The 23,292-nt window shown below is 41.7% G+C and overlaps 1 protein-coding gene across 1 annotated transcript in view; it reads right to left on the reverse strand.

Moving 5' to 3' along the window:
• Positions 1-23,292, reverse strand: part of LOC122806048 (complement component receptor 1-like protein) — a 573,343-nt gene that overhangs the window by 534,396 nt on the left and 15,655 nt on the right. The window contains exon 3 of the mRNA XM_044076288.1: positions 5,961-6,143. Within this exon, the coding sequence (XP_043932223.1) occupies positions 5,961-6,143 (183 nt within the window). The remainder of the gene's footprint in view (positions 1-5,960; positions 6,144-23,292) is intronic.

Raw genomic sequence — 23,292 nt, forward strand, 5'->3', positions numbered from 1 at the left:
CAGATTGCTCATCAGGTTGAAGCTTTCACAACTTTTTTAAACCAAATGAAAAACCCCAAATGGTTGAACCTTGAGGAAACATAGTAAAAACAAAAGTTATATACTTACCATAATGGTAGATTTGTATAGTCTGCCTCCATCCTTCCTCAAAGGATGGGTTATCTGATCTGTCCACGTTCAGGCTTTGGCCACTCAGACTGTGGAGTCAAAGCTCAGGTTTCCCCTTACCAATAATCTCCTTAGACTAGGAAGTTACTCCAAATCAAGTCTGTCCGTACTCTACAATAAAAATGTTACATCCCCGTAATAATACCAAACACTTTACAGAAAGTCTTCTTCCTGACCTAGAACTTGAAGAGTATGTAACAAAGCCATAGGTACTATTAGTGCAATCAGTCCAGAAACGAGGGAAAACAAATGGATGAGGGAATGTGGAAGGGAAGTTGAGGAAAGACAGAAGCAGACAACACAGATCTATCACTATGGTAAGTACATGACATTTGTATATGGTATCTCCTCTGTCCATTCCTCAGATGGGACAGAGACCTCAGCTACCATAAACCTTGGGAGGTCTCATTGAAGGATATTCTGGAGGACAACTGAACCAAAAGAAGATGTAAACCTAGATTGTAAATCAAACTTGTAGTGAGATATGATGGTATGGACATCGGACAAAGGAGCTGCAGCACAAATGTCAACAAGTATGCTGCAGAAAAAGGCAGTGGAGGCAGCAACTGGTCTTGTTGAATAAGCCTTAGGAGGTTTAGAAAGGGATAATCCTTTCTCCTTACACACATGCTATACATTCAGATAACCATCAAGACAGTTATTTTAAACAATCAGTTACCCAATTTGGCTGAAGATAAAGACAACTGGTCAGTCTGGCTTTTAGTGCAATGCAGCTAAAAATGAATTTGGCAATGCACATCCAGAAATGTAACATGTATCCTCTTTTATTGACAAATTGTGTTAAGAAAACATGAAAATTGCTAAACTGAATTAAGTGATTCTTCTGAAGCCACCTTAGTCAAGTTGAGAAAAAAATCTAGCCTTTTTTCTATCTATGTGGAAAACCAAATAGGGAAGTTTGCTGGAAAGAGCACAAAGCTTCAGTATTCTTCCTTGCAGAAATGACTGCCACCAAAAATATGCGTTTTCCAAGCCAGGTGTTTCAAATAAACCAGCATCACAGGTTTAACAATGGGTATTGTCAAAGCCTGCTGAAGAGTAGTAATATCCCAAGAACGATGTCTCTAAAAGGGGCCCCAGAAGGAAGATACCGCTTAAGGTGGCCATGGATAAATCTGAGGAAAGAAATGGGTGATTTTCCCCAATATAAAAAATGGATGTGAAAAATGGAAATGACTAATAATTGCACCTTCATAGCAGAGCAGCTAATGCCACTGTGAAAGAGAAGCCAGGAAATCCAAGACTGCTGGAACGGGAGCTGAAAACGGGACCAAATTCCTACTGGAAGCCCAGGTTGAAAATCATTTCTATTTGTTCTTATAGATCTTCTTGATAGAATGTTTCTGTGCAGACGTCAAACTGTGTACAGCTTGAGATGAAAGCCTGGAAAGTTTAATCATTACTGGAACTAGAGAAACCATGCAGTCCGCTTGAGGGCTTTTATGTCTGATGAGGCATCCCAAAGGGGTGAGAGGAGATCTGGAGCAGGATCCAGTACCCAAATGGTTGAATCTTTTGAGAACAGAGGAAGAGATGGTCTTCATCTGTCACCCCTGGAATTTCGATACCCAGTACCCAAGATGGTTGAATCTTTTGAGAACAGAGTAAGAAAGACCACACCTATCCAAAAAGGAACAATGAAGATCACAGTAGCCTTGCTTCATGTTGCTTTCTGAAAAGAGTGGGAGGATAGGTATAAAGGTGACTGGGGGACCAAATATGGGTCAGCATATCTCACAGACTGAGGATTGGGGTGAAGTACCTGCTGTGTTTGGTGTTGGTGGGGGAGGTGAACAGATTGCAACACAGTCGGCCCAAGAAGCTGAAAATCTGATCCGCCACCATCAGATAGAGGGACCACTTGTGATGGAGATAGACAGACATTCACAACCTGTCTGCTACATTGGAATTCCTTGGTACGTGCATTATCATCAGAAAGTGGTGATCACCAGCTACTCCAAACCCTCCTAAACTCTTGGCATTACAGTAACAGCATGTTTCTCCCTGTTTCATGTACCAAACAACTGACATACTGTCGGTTTGGATGGAGATCACACCCCTGGAAAGGGAATCCAGGAAAGTCTGCAAAACTAACAGAACTCACCTTATTCCCAGAATATTGAAGTGAAGATTGGCTTCTAAAGGGGGCCACGTGCCTTGAATAGTCTCCTATAAATATCACCCTCAACCCTAAGTAGGAAATACCTGTGGTCACTGTAGCATGGGGGTAGAAAGGAACAACAAACAGTTGACCTTGAGATACCATCGGAGATTCTAGCCACCACCAAACATGAGTTCTGCTAATTTTTGTTAGAGACGCTGGAAAATTCATACACTGACATTTCAGTGACCACTGAAAGGAGAGTCCACTAAAGCAGCCTCATGTGAAATCTGGTTGAGCAGACTAAGGTAATGGAGGCTGTTACGTAGCTGAAAAGACATGAAGTTAACCTTGCTTGTGGTTTCATGGATAAGCACAGCTACTGCTTGTTGCTGAAGCACAAAAATCTTGGATTCAGGTAGCCTGACTAACTGCAACTTAGTGTACAGGTGCGTTCCAGTGAACTCTATGACTTGGCCATGTACACTTATCACTAGCTGTAAGCAAAGATGGAGCAAGGTGTCCCTTGCTTGGAGAAGATTACTGGTGGAGGAAGTTATGAGCCAGTTGTCCAAGTATGGGAACACTCTGAATCCCCACAATGTAAGATGAGCTGTGACCACTGCCATAAACTTGAACACCCAAGGGGCTGTAGTGAGACTAAAAGGCAGGGCTCCCAGCTGGAATAAAGAAAACTTGTGGAGTGTGTCCTTTACGTAGTAAAACACATCCTTAGTCTACTAAACAAATCTAGTCGTCCTCTCAACAATGGTAGGATGGACTGTACAGTGGCCATCTGGAATTTTGTTTCATGTGCTGGTTCAAGTGACTAAAGTCCAAAGTTGGTATTAAGTCCCCGCTTTTCTTGGCCCCAAAAAGACCCTCAAATAAATTCCAGATCCTTGCTGGCCTGACGGGACCTCTTGGATCACTTACTCGACAAGCAACTTTTTTTATTTTTATTTTTTATTTATTTATAGTGCATCTGCCACCTTTTGTTGAGAGAGTGTAACATCTGGTAGTAAAAAAGGGGATGGAGTAATCTCTGGTTATTCTCCACACCTGAGTATCTTGTGCGATGGTAGCACAGACAATGGTGCAGGAATAAGTTCCAAGTTTTTTTTTTTTTTTTTTTTTTTTTTAAAGTAAAGGGGAGGAAAAAGAGATGAGTGAAAATTACAGAGGATAAACCTTACAGATATCCAAAAATATTTATCACTTAGCTGAAAACCCAGCCTGAGCAATGAAGACCATGTCCAATGTTAAACAGCAGGAAACGAGATCTGATGTAATTTACTAGTCACAGAGGATTATGGGTAAGGGGAAGATCCTGAGCTTTGGATTCAAAATCAGAATGGCCAAATTGAGATCGGAATGGGCGGAAGAGACATCAGATCTACACTACACCTCTGGGAAAATGCACGAAGAAGAGATGTTTTTAGGGTGTCCTAGTTGCTTTCTATAGCTGAAGGCAATATAAACCAGCATATTTCCTTAAATTAAAAGATTTGGCACCAACCATTTGTATTAAACCTTCCTGAACGGTGTTTAAATCTTCAGTGGCTGTTTCCAGTTTGCAACCATCTGCAAACCTGATTAGCCACAGGCCTCTGACATTGACTTTGACATTCAGGAAGCAGACGCCAAACAGGAATGGGCCTAACACAGAGTCATGAGGGATTCCACTGGTGATCAGCCTCTTTGTGGAGGTGGTCTCACCAGTTCTAACCTCCAGGGTCTTATCAGTGAGCCACCTAGCTATCCAGCATGTTATAAAAGGGTTTATACTTAGTTCTTTAAGTTTGTTGAAAATGACCAAGTGGAGTATTTTATCAAACGCTTTAGCCAGATGTAGGTAGGCAGTATGCACAGTTTTTCCCTCATCCATTGCCTTAGTGACCTTTTCAACGAAGTCCACCAGATTCAGCAAGCATGACCTTCCATTAATAAAGCCAAACTGGGATGCATTCAGTGTCTGAAGGTCCGCTATGTCTCTGTTGACAATTTCCATAGTAATTCTTTCCATGGCTTTGCAAATAAGACTAGTCAGACTAATGGGTCTGCAGTTTCTGGGATCTGTTGAATATCCTCCATTATGAAGGGGGATGACTGTCACAGTCCTTCATTCATAAGGCACAAATCCTGTTTTAAAACTATAGTGAAATGTCCCCAGGGATCCTGGCAACATTTATTTTACACTTATTCTGGGATGTTACCGGGTCCCCTTGAGGTTGTGTTCTTGACTTTAACTAGGAAGCATATACTGAATGCACTCACTAAAGTTGGAGGGGTTATATTTCAGGGTATTTTGGGGTGGATAATTTGAGATGAGAGGGAGATAAAGTTGGAACTGAATTTGTCTGCTAACATATTTGCTATATCACAAGGTTCGTTGACTGTAGCAGCATTAACTAGCAATTCAACACATTGCTGTGTGCTACCCTTAAGGTTTCTGTCACAGCTGGAAAAGGTCTTAGCCTTCTCTTGGGTGGCTTAACCTCAAAGTTAGTTTGACCTAATCAGCCCTCTTAGTTGCCCATTTACTTTGATACATGAGTTATCAGTTTTGTGGGAATTACCCCTCCTGATTTTTACCATATCTTTTTTTTTCCTTTTGTTCTATAGCCTGTTTAATTTGGGATGCCACCAGGACGGTTTATTTCTGGGGCTAGTCCTGGGCTTACTTTGGGTAGATAGAGCAGCCTCTGTGCAGCCATTGACATGGGTGTTCAGAGTTTCAGAGCAATTCAGCGTAGGCTTCTGAGTTCTTGAGTTTTGAAGGAGAACTGAATTTTGACAAACCATCACTTACAAGTAATTTGCCTTGGAATAGTTCCCAAGTGTTACTGGTTTTAATGGGATTATGTAACAAATTTTGATTTTGAAGAAGATGATTTTATGGTTGGGCCTTACATGGGAGGATGAGACACTGGGGGAGAGTGCAGCATTTTCCCCTATTTGTGAGCACAAGGTCCAGTATGTTGGGGCCTCCAGTGGATGTATTCACTATTTGTTCAAGGGTGTTTGCATTTCTGAAGTCTAGGAATCTCTATGGCTGTAGATTTGAAGCCATCTAAGATGCCTAGTCTATACAGTGGTAATTAAAGTCTCCCTTGAGTAGAGTGTTAAGTTGGATGCCAGGTGTCTCCAATAGGTCAAAGTATGCATTGTGAGTTTCTTGTCAGATGGTGTGAGTTTCTTGGGAGATGGAGGGTGGCCTACAGCTGGCTGATATGACAGTAGATTTTGTCTATGGTCAACCTGGAGAAGAACTCCAGCACATCACCCTGTTTGATCATACTACAGGTATACTTGTTATTGATCTATATTGAGACATCTCCACCATTAGCCCTTGTCTGCGCAGCTACTGGTCTAAAAGCATGAAAGGCACTTAAACCTTGCACTACCAGGGTACTCTGCCACTTCAAACCATATTTTGGTAACCGCACAGATCTCTATATTAGAATGCAAGGAGGGATTACAGGCAGTGCAGCTGTTTATTCAGGCTTCTGGCATTGAGCAGTAACACCTTAACACACACAATCCCTTTCTACCAACAGAAAACTAGCATGACACAGAGGAAACTGCCACATAACACATGACACAGAGGAAGGAATATTTCCAGTAAATCTTTGTAATATACTAGACAAGTATAGAAACAAAAAAGTACCTTTGCAGATAGGAGGTGAACTGCTCCAAGTTCCTGACTTGGTACAGTAAATAGTTGCATTTCCAATAAGCTGAAACTTATTACATCTGTAGGTGGCAACAGTTCCAACTGTTATATATCGAGAAAATGAGCCCAAATCAACTAGCCCATCTACTATTTCTGGGGGGGTGTCACATACTATAGCTGAAAGAGAAAAACGACTGCAATGAATTATTTTAGACTTAATTCTGTGGCACAAGAGCATGCTACACGATATATACTTAATATTTTCTAACTCTACCAGACATACTAAGCAGCATTCCTACCAATAAATACCTTTAATTGCATCAGATGTAAACACATTATAGTTTAGTTTAACTGTTTTTCGTTTAAGATACTCAAGGTTTTCATACCTTTATAGATATATAAATATACACACAATCTACTTACAGATACCAATGTGCATTTGTGTATGTATGTGTGTGTGTGAGTGTGTGAGTGTGTGTGTGTGTGTGTGTGTGTGTGTGTGTGTGTGTGTGTGTGTGTGTGTGTGTGTGTGTGTGTGTGCGCACACACTTGAATGCTTATGTTTATAATGCCCCTTTTTCCCTAGTTTTGCAGATGAGGTTGGGAGACCCACTTTAACACTGCCAGCCTTCTAGATCCAATGTTCACACCAGCGGGTGGCTAACACTGCAGTGGATGATCTTCCATACCATAAAGGCACACTCATGCCTATACCTAAAGTAGAGTGTCCAATCCACCTATTGCCCGTTTTGGAATGGGAGGAAACCGGAGCACTGGGTAAAGCCCACAAGAACACAGGGAGTGTATGCAGACTGCAACATCACTGAAAGAGAGTCTTAGGCCCATTTAACATATGAAATGTATACATACATAATGCACCACATTAAACAAGAGTGAAGTAACAATACACTCCTAACACTGTACACTTCACGTCTAAACCTGAAAACCCAAACAGGTAACTACATTTTGTGCACAAGTCTAAAGTTCATACCAACACAAAATCTGAGAAATGCTTAATTTTAATTCTCTGGTATATAAAAAAAAGTAAATTAGATCTGTGAAACTGGTAATTTACTAATGAAATACACTTTACTATTGCACAACTCAAACAGCAGCATATAAAAGTTAAATCACATAGAGCTGAGTGCAAGGGGGATACTTAACTATGCAACGTCAGTATGCTACAGGTTAGTTTATGCACAGGTTGGAGACCATGTTACACCTGACCTCTTGTAACACCAGCTGCAAAGAAGAGTTAAATTTCCATGCCAGTGTCAGACCATAAAACCAACTGGTGCTGAATAGTGAAATCACCTGGAAAGACTACAGAAGTAGAAAGAGGCTTTTACTTCCAGACACAAGTATGGCCCCCTATTCTATATCAGTGCTTCATCTGCAAGCAACAGGAAGTACATCTGGTACAAAAGAGCATGGCACTGTGTAAAAGTAGTGCTACCCCCATTGAACTTTCTTCTAAAAACACTTATTTTAGGGAGAAGCTTAGAAAACATTATTATCTACTCTATCCAACCAGTGAGGAGAGCTATTCTGCTGGTGCTTAAGTATTCACTTTAGGTCCAGATGGTGTGCCTTCTATGCAGTGTGTGCATGTCCTCCCCTGTTAGTGTGGGGTTTTATCAGTATTTCCAGTTTCCTCCTACATTCCAGACAGGCAGGTAGGTGAAAACACAGTCATACAAGTTGCACTTACAATAACAGATGTTCAAATTTTCTTAATGCTGCAAAAAGTAGCCTTTGGCTATATGGGTTGTATCCTACTTATGATACAAAACCCACCCAGTTTCATAAAAGCTCTTGCTGTCTCCCACACTTATACACTCTTGACTGCTGAATGGCTAGTCTCTTGGAGGAAATCAGTAGTCACCGTTGACACTTTTAGGACATTTTTCCCCCATTAGAAAGAGGTTGTTGATTCTAAACCTCTAAACGATATTAACACCAAACGATAACATTATATGTCAACAACTAACTATATACAGAAGTACGGAGTGTAGAATGGGTGCAGCTACCACTGCAGTGAGGAATTCAAACATCTACTTTAACCCATGTGCAACTTACACAGCTATACTATGTTCATGACTCTGACTGCTCCAGTAACCTTTATCTTTATGGGCCGATTACAAAAGCCTATTGCCTGGGAGTAGGAAAAATTAGAATCTAATAGTACTTGGTGAATGGTGCTGGCAAAGTCAGTCCTGGACCTGGAAAAAGGAATCTCCTTGGCAATGCTTTATAAAACTATGCATGAAAGACCATGATACCGCTTCTAGAATGCTTTGAGTCCACCCCTTTCCAGTGCACCACTGCAAAAACAAGTGTAAAATAATGTGCTTTCATACTCCCAGGAACAGATTTGCCATGGTGGGAATAATCAATAGTGGAAGACAACAATCTCAAAATAATCTGTTTTGACAGGAGCTGTCCTCTGATGCATCATAAGAAAAAAAAAACTGGCCTCCTTTTCTGCAGGACTTGGTTCTGTCAAGACAGCACCCGAGCTGCCTATCCATGTCCAGAGTAGGTAGAATTCTCCCTCTCTTGTTCTGAGGATCTGCAGAGAACATTGGGAGACTGATGGCTTGATTCAAATTAAACTCTGAAACACTGGACATAATTGATGGATTTGTTCTTAATGTGATCCCATCTCAGTAGAAGACTATATATATATATATATATATATATATATATATATATATATATATATATATATACACATACATAGAGTTCCCCACAATGACAACTTGCAACTCAGATGCTCTTCTTGCAGATGTCAGAACAATAAGTACTACTGTCTTCCATGTGATGAACCTTAAACAGCCTGATGAGTTAGTTCAAAGGACGACACAGATATTTCAGCACAAAGTTAAGATCTCAAAAAGAAGCCACCTGTATTCTAGGTTGCCTCAGATGCAAAACCCACTTTGGAAGCCATTTTACCAGCAACAAAAATGAAATGGGAGGATCCATGGATGGACATGCTGAAATGTCTGCTAGATTAACCATGATGTAGGAATTACAAAGGCCAGAGGATAGCAACAATCTCAAATATTTAAGAACCAGGGGTACATAATTCATGATAGGGTACTGGTTAGAGGCTAGGCACCAACTAAAATATCTTCTCCACTTGCAAATATAAGATGTTATGTTGTCCTATCTCGCCTTCATTCTTACAATGATGGGTTCGGAGCCAAATCTTGGCTCCAACTCGGCCAAATACATAGCTGGAAGTCTCAAACTTGGTACGTGGCAGGTAGGTATCCCATAATGCAGTGGTGTCATTGACCAGATCTGATCTGCCTCTTTACGAGGTTGGATGGACCTTCTTGGTCGTGGCTAGTCAAGTTATTTTTTTCAACATTTAGATAAGAATTTTTTGACTCTTTTTACCTATAATGACATACAAGATTGTGGATTATTATATTACTGGATTTGACTAACTTTGAACAGCTTAGCCTTTTCGGGTATCCCTTGTCTTAAGATCTCTTTTCTTTAGGCCTATCGTTGTGACTGTTTTTGTCATTTGTTTATAGCTCATTTTAGTTAGAGAGCTATTGCCCGTTTAAGTTAGAGGACTAGTTGCTTAGTATTTTGTGCGAGTGTGGTTATGGTTTAGGACCGTTTACGTTAGAGGTCCTATTACCGTATTACATGTTTGATCTTCTTTGTTTGGTGTTTTGTTGTCGGCTTTGCCTTTCCTTTTCTACCGGACATGTCAAAAGAACCTAAGGAAAAAGAGCATAAGCCTTCGGGCTTCAAGAAGTGCCATAAATGCTCTCAGAAGATGTCCATCCCTGATGGGCATGTGGTCTATGTATATTTTCTTGGTGCAATACATTTGCAAGAGGATTGCACCATCTGTCATTCCTTCAGTGCTAGAGTTTAAGAGAGGAGAAATAAATTAATCCTCAAGGGACTTTTAAAACCTGCCTTTGAGGAAGCTATCCAGTCAGGCTCGTCCACTTCATCTTCTCCTCATCTCACAGGATAAAACCTTCTAAACGTCCTTCTCCCGCTCCACCTCATTCGAAGTCGCCAGAAAAATTGCCAAAAGTTTCAAAGGCTTCAACCTCTTTGGCTCCACAGTTCTTGGGGCCGTCAGAGGTAATTATTGTTGACAAGCCTGAATCTTCGGCTCGCAAGTTCTTGGAGCAACAAGATTCTTTTTTTTGGAGCCGGTCAATCGATATCTCACCATTCTACCCTGTATTGAGGTCTCCTATTTTGGAGAAATCTCAATCTCCTTCCATTTCCTCCAGGTCCACTAGGAGCCTATCTGACGATGATGCGGAGTGGGTGGTGCACAGGCTCTTGAAGTCGCTGGTGCTAGCTAAATTGTTTTTGGCTCTGACCCAGTTGGTCCCGAAGCCATTGATACCTTCTATATCAACAGTTGTTCCTCCTCCGAGCCAACCTGGATCTTCGGAGCCGGAGTGCTTGGTACCTCTTTCTGTGGAACCGTCAATTCCGAGACCCACTTCGGTGATCATGGATCCAATGTCGGCTCCTACTCTCTTGATGCCGTCCGGAGTGTCTGAGAACTGTGTCTAGCTGGCTGACCCCGAGGGGGAATCTCGGCCCCGATCTTCTTTGTTGCCAAGTCTACCTCTTGGAGTGTCGGCGTGGGTGAGCTCGGCTCCCACATCAACTTCAGATCCGATCTCCCTGGAGCTGGTGGCATCATCGGAACCAGTGGGATCTGCCTTTGAACTGATGAGGAACTTGCTGTCCTCCCCTACAGCTCCACAGGAGGTTACCAGTGTCCGTCCTCCCAAGGCACCGGCAACTGTCTCTGCACCACCGCTTCCAGAGAAAAGCAGAGATCCAGAAACTCAGGGTCCCCCACTGGGAGAACCCCCTTCTTCCGAGGCCTCAACAGAATATCCTTCTGAGGAGCCCCCTTGGAAGAGAGCGTGCAAGAGGAAGCACGTAGACTCCCCTGATGAGTCTATCACATCAGACACTGACCTCGAGGAGTCAGAAGGGTTCCCACGGTTGTCCTCTGATGATATCTCCTTTGCAGATATCTTAGAGATCCTGAAGCAGAGAGGCAACTGGCAGACTGTCTCCCCTTCTGATGAGTCGGTGTACCTGAAAGCGTTTGGATCTCAACCTTCAGCCTCCTGGGTGTCTCCGCCTTTTGATGAATTAATAGACTTGGTCAGTCGAAATGCGTGGGAGTCACCTGACACTTTGGAACCAGTCCTTCAGAGGCCTAACAAGTTCTTAACAGCCCCTACAGACAAGGATTTTCTCTCAAAAGGTGTTCCCGTAGATGCTATGGTGGTGGCAGCAGCCACCAAGAAGGAGCTTTTAGAGACATCCTCATCTGTTCATCCAACAAACAAAGAGTCTCAAACAATGGAAGATACGGGAAGCAGGTCTTTTTGTCAGCAAATTTTACAAATCGTTCGTTGAACTATTTGACTCATTTCACAAGGCTACAACGAGATCTCCTGAAGGAGCTAGGAGATACTCTGCAAGGTACCTTAGCTATGGGGTGAATGAAATGGTCTCTTCCCAACTGTCCACTTTACATTCCATTGTTAACTATTCCATGAGGCTGATCTCTTATGCAGCTGATGGAGCGAGTAGGGCAGCGGGTTCAGGAATCTCTATCAAGAGACATGCCTGGATGCGCTTGTGCAATTTTGCGTAGTCCTTTTAGTCTACTTTTACTAACGCCCCATTTGATGGTTCCTCACTTTTTGAACCCAAAGTGAAAGATACCTTCACCAGGTGCGAGGAGGAAGGAAAAACTTTCTCTGCCTTTGCAGTACGTTTTTCCATGCCTTCAAGACCTTATCCTAAAGGTCAGAAGAGTGGGAAAATATGGTGCAAGAGATCCCAGGGAGCTTTTCAAGATGCACAAGGTGAGCCCTTCCCCTGGGGCAGAGGGGGAGATAATAATGGTAGATGCTGCCCCAGAGGCAGAGGGGGAGATAATAATGGTAGATGCTGCCCCAGAGGCAGAGGGGGCCTGCAGAACCAGGGCGATCATGATTCCTTTTGCAGATGTCTCTATCAGCGCTCCTGAAAGGAGGCCCGACTGTTTAGCTCTGGAGGCAGTCGGGGGCGTTTGTCTATGTACCCAGAAGCCTGACAATCAATCACACGAGACAAGTGGGTACTAAGAATAATATCCAGATGATACACCATTATCTTTTGCTACCCTGTCCCACAATGCAAATTAGTCCCAGATGTTCCACCCAATCTAAGAGATCTAGCAGCTACAGAAATCCAAAAGCTGCTCGACAAAAAGTCCCCGCAGACCAATCAGGATTTGGAACTTACTCAAGATGCTTTTTGGTGCCACAGGGAACAGGGGACTGGAGACCCATATTAGATCTAAGCAATCTAAAGGAATCTGTAAAGAGGTCAAAGTTCCGGACGGTCACACTACAGTCCATGCTCCCTTTCTTAGGGAAGGATAACTGGATGTGCTCTATAGACCTCCAAGATGTGTACTATTACATAAAAATGGACAGAGCATCAAGGAGGCACTTACGCTTCCGGCTTGGCGCCAGTCACTATCAATTCCGAACTCTGCCCTTTGGTTTTACTACAGCCCCCAGAGTGTTCACCAAATGCATGGCAGTAGTCACGGCTCACCTGAGACATCTGGGATTCCGAGTGTTTCCACACCTAGACGACTGTCTCCTGTCTGCCACTACCAAGCATCTACTTCAACAAGCCAGGGATGTGACATTAGACCTTTGCGCTCACTTAAGCATTACAGTCAATTTTCAAAAATCTGCCTTGTTGCCTTGTCAACGTATTACATTCATAGGCACAGAACTAGACACTCTCTCTTCAATGGCTCACTTACCAACAGACGTAATCTCTACACTCAGACAACAGATACTGCACCTCCTTCCCAAGGGCAAAGTGAAGGTAAAGGTGATTCTAAAACTATTAGGGACAATGGCTTCCACCATAACTCTGGTTCCTCTAGCCAGAATGCATATGCGGATCCTTCAATGGCTGTTATTTTCCCAATGGTCACTCCAAGAGCTTCCAATGTCTCATCTTGTCAGGATTACGAACTCATGCAAAAAGGACCTGGAATGGTGGCTTCACTCCAGCCATGTGACCATGGGGAGGCCCTTCCTTCCCCAGCAACCTTTAGCTACGGTGACCATGGATGCTTCCCAGATTGGGGGGGGGGGGGGTCATTATCTTGGAAGAACAGTCCAAGGTATATGGCATAGCATGAACACGAGGCACATTTGCACATAAATGTTCTAGAGATGAGAGCAGTGCTTCTGGCTTTGCAGGCATTCCACGACTCTCTCCCTCTGGGGACGACTGCGATTCAGTCAGACAATATGTCAGTGGTTTGGTACATAAACAAGCAGGGGAGAACCAGATCTTACCCTCTTTGTCACGAAGCCCTGAGAGTTTAGCAATGGGCAGTCTCTTCCCAGTGCTTTCTGGTAGCAAAGCACATCCCAGGGAAATCCAACATGATAGCAGACAAGCTGAGAAGGGCAATTCTGATGCCTCACGAGTGGTCTCTAAGTCAAAAAGTTGCGGAAAGAATTTTCTGAAAATGGGGTCAGCCTTGATATGACCTTTTTGCCACTCCCAAGAATGCCAAGTGCAGCAACTACTTCACCCTAATCTCCCCCTCCAGGGAGTCACCGAGAGATGCACTTGTACACGATTGGCCCTTGGGACTGCTTTATGCCTGTCCTCCATTTCCCCTCATACCCAGAGTTATTCAGAAAGTTCAGTCTTTGGGAAGCAGGATGATTCTCATTGCTCCATTCTGGCCTCGTCAAGTTTGGTTCCCCTTCTTGTGGCCTCATCTTCAGGAGAAACCTTGGTCGTTGGATCCAGTTCCATACCTGCTGACTCATATGTCAGGTGCTCTCCACCCCTCTCTCCACACCCTGAACTTGACAGCTTGGCTGTTCCAATTTCCAATTTAGTTAGGCTTCAAAATTTCACCCCACTGGTTAGTCACATTTTAACATCTTACCACAAATCTTCCACTAGAAGACTTTATTCTAGCAAATGGAAAAGATTTTCTATCTGGGCTCATAATAAGAACATTGACCTTTTTACAGCTCCCATTCATTCTATTTTAGAATTCCTGGTGGAACTTCTTCATCAAGGCTCAGCTGCAGCTACCATTAAAGTCCAACTTGCTGCAATTTCTAATTTTCATGTGGGTGATCTTTCTTCCAACCTTATGTCCCATAGGTTGTGTAGAGCGTTTTTGAAAGGTACTACTTTACTGAGACCTCCCTTTAAGGAACCTCTTTCCCCTTGGGACCTGAATTTTGTTTTGTCCCAACTCACTTTTCCACCATTTGAACTTTCTTCTTCTTCAGACCTCAAATTTCTTTCCTGGAAGACAACTTGCTGGTTGCAGTTACATCTGCTAGAAGGGTCTCAAAATTACAGGCCTTATCTGTTAAGCCACCTTACCTGATTTTTCACAAAGACAGAGTATCCTTGCAAACCAATCCTTCGTTTCTACCCAAAGTCTCCTCCTCCATTAATATTAATCAATCCATTGAACTGCCAATTTTTTACCCTAATCACAGCAGCAAGGCAGAATACAAACTGCATCAACTGGACGTCCACAGGCAACTGAGATTCTACCTGCATAGGACAAAAGATTTTAGAAAATCTGACCAATTGTTTATTTCCTTTTCAGAGCAAGGAAGGGTATATGCCAGTCTCAAAAGTTACCTTCTCCAATTGGCTTTCAAATTGTATCTCTTTTATTTATGCTTCAGCCAATAGAGATCTACCGTTTAAGATGAATGCTCATTCTATAAGGTCAATAGCTACATCTTCCACCTTTCAGGCTAGAATTCCTATGTATAACATTTGTGCTGCAGTTACATGGGCTACTCACCATACATTTATCACTCATTACAAAGTGGATCTGGCCTCCAGTGACAGGGCTTCCCTTTGGTTCCACTGTGCTTAAAGGTGTACTCTTGTGACTCACCAAGGAAAAAGGTGCTAGGGACACTGTCCCATCATTGTAAGAATGAAGGTGAGATAAGACAACATAACAAAGAAGTTATGCAATCACCATAACATTCCATGTTTGCTGTCCATCTCGCTGTTCATTCTTACGAACCCTCCCTCCTTCCCCAACCAAGAACTCCTAGTGGGCCTGGTGGTTGTTTGTCCCTCTTTTTGACTTCCTTGCATTAGTTTATTTCTCCAATCTCTGTGTAAAAAGGGTACTGGTATGTATAGGTTGGATATACATATATAAATATATATATATATATATATATATATATATATATATATATATATATATATATATATCTATAGGGTACTGTTATGTATAGGTTGTATATATATATATATATATATATATATATATATATATATATATATATATATATATATATACTTTTTCAGTTTTGTAGCATATTGGCAGCAAACAAGATCTGGGGAATTACACCACTGCATTATGGGATACCTACCTGCCAAGTGCCAAGTTTGAGACTTCCAGTTGTGTATTCCGAACCCATCATCGTAAGAATGAATGGCAAGACGGACAACAACATGAAATGTTATGGTGAGTATATAACTTCTTTATTTTTCTAGTAGCTGGCTTTCTTCTCTCCTTTAGTATTTGCTGCAATCCTCATGAATGAGGTGTCCACAAGGTATCAACATGGACTAATCCAGGCAGTTGTTTGACACTGGAGTATATTCATCTCTCCTTGTCTTGTGCAAGTAGGTCCAATCTGTGAGGATGTTTGTGGTAATTGCCCTTATCCAATTCCATAAGGGCAAACCAATGCTGTCTGGCCCAAAAGAGAGTCACCAAAATGACTTCCGTAAAGTCCTTGGAAATGAGAATGCATCTTTTCCAGGCTTACCTGCAAGGGGTCCTGGTACTGAATTTGTTTAGTTGTCTGTTTTGAAAGTATGAGAAAATAGTTAAAGTGTCCCCCACAACTGGCAGGACTTAGGGAATATGGATTTGTTCATTTTCCATTTGTGAGGGTCTGTCCTGGTCATGGTCAGCTTGTCTGCCACTACATTTTGCTCTGAAAGAATGTAAGATGCTTGGAAGGTTAAACCATGCTTAAGAGCTGACCCCCAAGCCATTATGGTTAGCCTGCACAGAAAGTAAGAAGTGATGTGTTCCTCCCCTTTTATGTAAGATCACTGTAGTGTTGTCTAATCATCTGCACGTTCTGAAGAACTATAAATGATGAGATATTCTGGCATGGATCATAGCCAACATCTCTCTGAAATTTGAAAAGATCCACAGGTCTTGCACCGTTTTACCCCCACAAAAATACTCCCAAGTAAAATATGAGGCTGTCTTTAGATAAAGATGAACTTGGGACAGAGGGAGAACAGGGGAGACCAATATTTTGAGCCATTTGGTGTCTCCCAACAAGTGAGTTCCTTTTTGACAAAGCCTAAGATTGGAATTGGAATTTTCAGATGAGAATGTTGGGTCCATGTGTTTTTAAAGCCATGTATTTTTTTTTCTTATGTGTAACCTGGCTAGAGGAACCAGGAAGCCATTACCCATAAGATCCTGCGATATCTGCTTGCCACAGTCAGAGACTGACTGGAGAAGTTCAGGAAAGTTTCCAGATAAAAATCCACCTTTTCCTGGGTAAGAACAGGCTCTTACGGAAAAGTATTTAAAAGACAGCCAAGAAATACAATCATATGTGACTGAGTCAAGGATGATTTCTGAATATTTTTCTGGAACACCACATTGTTTAGGAGAGAAGAGTTCCACTGTAGGGACTACTCTGACATCCTGTAAAAGATTCTGCAAATATAAGTTGGTTGAATAACAAAATATGTGAATTTCTCACAATAAACCATCACAGACACTAGACACTTTTTGTAAACAAAGCAAAACAACAGGAACCAGTATACACCACGTTTATTGCTTTCTCTCTCTAGTGTCTCGGCCACAGTAAGCCTTCAAGGAGTAAAGTATCACATCCAACAAACAATATATATAATCACATCACTTAACTTAATAAAATAATTAAACAATTAATCAATAAAATTAATGGAAATCCATTAAATTAAATTACACTTCTCCAGCAACATTCTGTATTTAAACCCCTAGGCAACAAGGTACCATATTTTAAAATAAAAACAGTTTCTTTCTTTAAAAGTAGTTTTTCAACAATAGATATATCAGATTCACAAAAAGCTACCTGTTGTAAAATCCTTGAAGGCTTACTGTGGCCGAGGCGCCAGAGAGAGAAAGCAATAAACGTGGTGTATACTGGTTCCTGTTGTTTTGCTTTGGTGATTCTGCACTTTTGTTGTTGCTACTTTTTGTAAACACCCTTGTAGATAACCCAGAGTACTGCAAGGAACCAAGTGTGAGCTAGACAGAGAAAGAACAGAGTGTGAGCCAGACAGAGAATATGAAAATTTTCCCAAAGCCTGTGGCTACAGGAATGTGATAAGCATCCTTCAGATCTAATACTGCCATAAAAATCAAGATGGACAACAGGTAACAGACTCTAAAAGGTCAACCATTTTGAGTCTTGGCACTTTCACAATCACGTTAAGAAAATAAATAACCATGAAAGATATTTATTTTGAACCAGAAACATTCTGGAGTTGAGGCCTTTTCCTCTTTAATCTAAAGGCTATGGTTCCATGACTCCTAGGGTCAACAAGCGTTTAAGAACCAGAGGATAAAACTGTTTGGTTCAGAGGGTGGGGAGGAAATCCCCAAAAAGAAAATGTGTGTATCCAGTGCCAGCTGTAACCCTCTTGAACTAAGAGGTTCAGGAGTGCATCAAACTCCCAAGAGTCTGAAACAATCTTTTGAAAAAGGAGAATATGATGAGATGTTTTCTGAGGTAGCTTTACAGAAAGGGACAGGAGGAAAGGGGGAAGGGAACAACTGCTTTCATAGGCACTCTGAAGGATTACGCTACCTCTTAAAGGATCCCTGCTTTTTTCTTTGTTCCCATCTTGTCATTTTTTTTTTCTCTGGTTGCTGAAAAGTGGCAAGGATTACTTATTTTGCCTCTTAAAGGGATTAGTGAATGAGAGATTTGTAATGGTGAACGTATGTTAGAAACTTTCCAGATTCCCATGTCATCAAATTTTTTGACGACCTACGTAGTAGAAAGGCGGATCAAAACTTCCTTATCTAAAGTTGAGAAAAATCTGACGGAACCTCAAACTTTTGGTGATGTACCTAAGCATATTTCTTCAAAACAGTAGTAGCAGCCCTAGACACAGTATCTACGCAACCCTATACACTCTTCAAATCATATTTAGATACTTGCGACAGATTTGAAATAGAATTCAGATAGGAGCTACCTTCTGAAGAAGTGCGGTAGAGTATTCCCCCAAACTGTCTACACAAAGAATAAACTTTCACATGTGCGCTTTGGAGTTAAGAATTCTGCATGCTAAAATACAAGATTATCTTAACAAACATGTCAGATACCTTACCTTCTGTAGCTAAAGGGCAAGAATTAGTAATGAAGTCTGTTTCCAGCTGGCAAAAAGGTTTAAATGACAGTTGGGTGGGTCAGATCTATGGTGAGAAAAACAAATATTTGTTAACTTCAGGTACTTAAAGTCTGCCTTTTCTCAGGACTGATGGTTGAGAATCAAGGTTATCACAGGCAGCATTTAAAACATCCTTGAATGGCAAAGTGGGAGGGATGAGTCCATTAAGTGGCACATCCACTTGTAACATACAATATCGCCTCAGTTCAGGGAGAACTTTCACATATGACCACAAAATACATAATTCATCCTAGAAACAGTTCCAGGAAAGTAAAACTCCAAGGGAGCTGGAAAGGAATAACTTTCATCATTATTGTTGATGGGCATGGAGATCTACAAGAGTAGAAGCCCTGTCTCTGTCAATGTCCTTATCCTCTTACAAACTTTCCTTTCTACGAGACTGCACTCTGGTAAGAATTTCTGTGTTCTTCGATTAACATCCTGTAATAACTTTCTGGCTATGGCAAGGAAGCCATTTTTAAGGGCAGACACCATGTTCTTACATGATCCAATGCCTAACCTTTTGGTTTTCCAGGGATTAAGACATGGCACTTCACCCTGGCAAGAAGTGTCTTTCTCCAGACACAATAAGAAACTCCAGAGTATCTCCCAGGCCATGAGAATATGGTTGACTCTTGACTGGATCAAACATGTACAGCCAAAGGTGGCTGACCTCTAGTCCATGGTGGCTGAAGAACTAAAGAGGAACATGATGTATTAAGTGATCAGAGAAAACAATGGTCAGCCATTACTGAGTCACCCACGAACAGCTGAGGCACTATGTGAGCCCATAGTGGCAGCAAGGGCCCCGTGTTTACTTTTTAGGTACTGAGAGAGAAGAGCATCCCACAAAGACTATTGCCCACAAGTGCTGCAGGAGTGACTCGTATAGAAAATATGCTTTATCTTATTCAGAATCACAAGTAGCTGTCAGACTAGATTTTGAAAGCAGCATAGACTAAACAAATCCCTGTCAAAATGGGAAGACCCTTTTCTGCAATGCACTGATAAAATACAGCAGATAAATCACCGCAAAGTATGCACAAGCCGTTAAATAATGTTTCCCACCCTGTAATTACATTTCATCACAAAATTAGTCTCCAGTAATCAAAATTAAGCCTTATGCTAGAAACAGAGGGCCCTGACAGGAAATGTCCAATACTATAAAAACTGTGCGTTTCTTAAAGAAGAAATAGGTCTTTTATTCAGGAAATAATACATACTAATATTTTCTTTTAAGGACAACACTTTCTTTGGGGAAGGGTTCTCCATGGGAACCTGTTTGCCAGAAATTAAGCTTGAAGTCAATTACTGCTCCTGTGAAGCCTCACAGCTGCTTCCTCTATAGTTGGCAATTAAAGTAGTGAAACATTCAGTACTCTGGCTGGTCCCTTGGAGGGAAATCAGCAGCCAAGAGTATGATTTAGAAGGTGGCCAAAGGTTTGTGAAGACAAATAGTTGTTGCTTCCTATGCAGGATACGACCTATACAGCCCAAGTCTACTGCAGCAGTGATAATGAAAAAAATCTAATGATCCTCCAAAATGTTCATGTGTAGGTATGTGTATACTTTCTATAATGGGCTAACATTTCCTTTAACATTAGTTTCATGTCTGAACACTTTCTGCTTGCCTACAGAGGCGTCATCTACTTGTGATTCTGAATACAATAAAGCATATTATCTGAAAATGAACCATTTTTTTCCAAGATGCAGCTCTAAATAGGAATTTCCCTCTGTTTTAAGGGAAACCAGCTGCATTTGATGAAGCTGTCAAGCATTTCAATTAAACTTTCTTAACTAATCATCACTCCTTTGATGGCAGTAAATGCTCTAACTAACAGGCTCAGAGATACAGAATTTGAAGCCCTAATCATTCAGGTCTTACAGAATGGAAAGGGGGGAGGGTTGTCGTATCAGGCTGGAAAGAAAGCAACTATCATTACAGTATGTACTTTCACAATCTATTCATTCAGTCTGTCCTATATGACGTGTGGGTCAGAATCCCAAGCTATAGAACTACCAGGCAGCATTGTGACAGGAGACCTTTCAGGACAAGAGCAATGAAGGATGCTCTAGCCCTAGAAGTTCAATCCAGCTTGTAGTGCTGCTTAATGAAGGTAAGAATGAAAAACCAAGTGTCCACTTCACATATATCGTTCGAAGGAATGTGCTCCAAAGAAAGCTGTAGATGCAGCCATGGCTCTAGTACAGCAAGCCTTCAGTTTATATGATAACAGTTTGTTCTGGGATTTATATACAAAGGAGATGCATTTGGACAACCACCTGGAAAAAGATCTTGGACACCTTTTTCCCCAAACTTATTATGTGCAAAGGAAACAAACAACTATTCATCTTTTCTGATTGGAGCTGTTCTGTTAAGGTAAAAGAGCAGCTGCCTATGAACATTTAAGGTATAGAGAATGCACTCTCCTTTGTTTCTCTGAAGCCATCTTCTCAATAAATGAAGGATTCATTTTTAATGTTAACCTGCCACTGTGGAAGATAAGATAAGGGGGAACAGGAGATAAAGCATGGAATTCCAAAATCCTTCTACAAAAATGGTTTTCTAAGACAAATAATCTTAAGCTCTGTGGTAGATCCTGGTTCGAATTGAGGTTTAATTAAAGCTTCTAAAATAAAATTCAAATCCCAGCCAGGAATCGGGTCTTTAACAATTGGACGTAGCAGAAAGGTGCCCTTGAGAAAGGCCTTACAGAGTTTATGTGGGGGGTCATGAGCAATCTTGAAATCCAATATGAAAAGAAGAAACCACAGGCAATTAAACTTTTGCAGAGAAACTAGATCTGGAAGTGGAAAAAGGATGCGAGTGTAAAACTTTCAGTTTAGAGGCTGAAAAAAGATCAATGTTTTGTCTACTGGCACAAAAACTTCTTCCACTCAAATTTTACAACAGCAGATGGTAGTTTTTTGAGAAGCTGTTAAAATGTTGACCACTTTGCGAGAATCATCCCTCACCATCAATGGAACCGGAATTAGGAGCAGTTCGTGTGTTGCAGGAACATTGCCAACTTCAGGGTGTGATTTCCATTCAAACAGACATCTCGGTAGTCGGGTGCATCAACAAACAGTGGGGAACCAGATTCTACCCCGTATGTTGGGACTGGTCTTTCACCATTTTCTGACAGCAATACACATTCCCGCGAAGTTAACTGGACTGGTAGACATACAGATAGTTAGTTTAAAATTGGGAATGTCTGGGCGAGGCTTCCCAGAGGAGTGAGTAATGAGATCTGGAATTGGATCTAGAAGCCAAGGAGACTACCTCAAATGAGGCTTCAGAGGAGAAACCAGACATGTATGGGCCAACAGGGGGCCATGAGGATGATAGCTGACTTATACTATACAGCTTTTTTTGCAGGAATCTGAACATTAGAGGTAGGGGTGGATATGTGTAAAGCAATGTGGCAGGCCACTGTTGAGACAGTGTCCCTTGGCAGTTGTCCTGGAAAGGGAATCATAGCAAAGTAACTACTGCATCTTGTGTTGTATCGAGTGGCAAAAAGATCACAGCAGGGAATGCCCCAGTGACCATCTTTTTAGCTGACACAAGACTGACAGACCACTCATAAGGCAATACAAGATTCCAGAGGAGTATGTCTACCAGTCCAGTTAACTTCGCGGGAATGTGTATTGCTGCCAGAAAATGGTGAAAGACCAGTCCCAACATACGGGGTAGAATCTGGTTCCCCACTGTTTGTTGATGCACCCGACTACCGAGATGTCTGTTTGAATGGAAATCACACCCTGAAGTTGGCAATGTTCCTGCAACACACGAACTGCTCCTAATTCCAGGGGCATTTATGTGAAGGTTGACCTCATTCTCTTTCCAAAGACCTTGGATCATCCTCCCCTTCAAGATGACCCCACCTCAACTCCAGAAAGAAGGCACCCATGACCACGGTTACTAACAGCAATGGAATTTGAAAGGGTCTGCCCACATATAGTAGCAGAGTATTGAACCACCACTGAAGGAGTCTTCTGCTGGAGTGCTTGGGAATTACAATCCTAGAATAGAGGGTGGCAGTTGAGATGACAGTTTGTAGAAGCCACTGTAAAATTCTCAAGTGATAGTAGGCAAACTGTACCACCATTCCTGAAGGAGCCAGCAGGCCTAAGCCTCTAAGCAATAGGCATGCAGTTTGACAACTGGTGAGAAGACTACTTTCACTGCAGTATGTAAAGTCTGTCATCTCTCCTGTGGGAGTAAGACAACAGAAAGAGTGATATTTAAATGACATCCCAAGATGATTAGAAGCTGTTAGTGATGCAAGTTATATTTCAATAGGTTCACAGATATGCCCATGGAGTTGCACAAAGAAGGTAATCTCTGTCTTTCTTAAGAAACGCCATCAAGGGGACACAGCCAGAAGCCAGTCATCCAAGTACAGGAATATTCTGTATCTCACTGCCATACATTTGATGAATAAAATGGGGAGCTGTGGTGAGGCCAAGCTGTAAGGTTCTGAATAGATTACAGTCTCCAAATCGGATATGTAAATATCTCCTGGACTCCCTTGTTATCTTTAAGTGAAGGTAAACATAATTACACATCAGCATATGTTGGAAGGACAAAAGATAGTATTGATAAATTATTACACACCTCTAAAATTGGGGATAAAACAACTTAGATGTCATAGGTGTAGTTATACTGCAGGCCAAGGTACTTCACCTTGTTGGACGCAATTGGAACACTCGCTGTGATAAGGAAGCCCAGAGCAACGACGATAGGAATACAGGAGAGATATCTAACCAAACATATGAAAGTGTTTGGAATGATAGATGT

Source organism: Protopterus annectens, chromosome 7.part0 (genome assembly GCF_019279795.1).
Source record: "Protopterus annectens isolate FY-2018-M chromosome 7.part0, PAN1.0, whole genome shotgun sequence".
NCBI classification, from domain to species: domain Eukaryota; kingdom Metazoa; phylum Chordata; order Ceratodontiformes; family Protopteridae; genus Protopterus; species Protopterus annectens.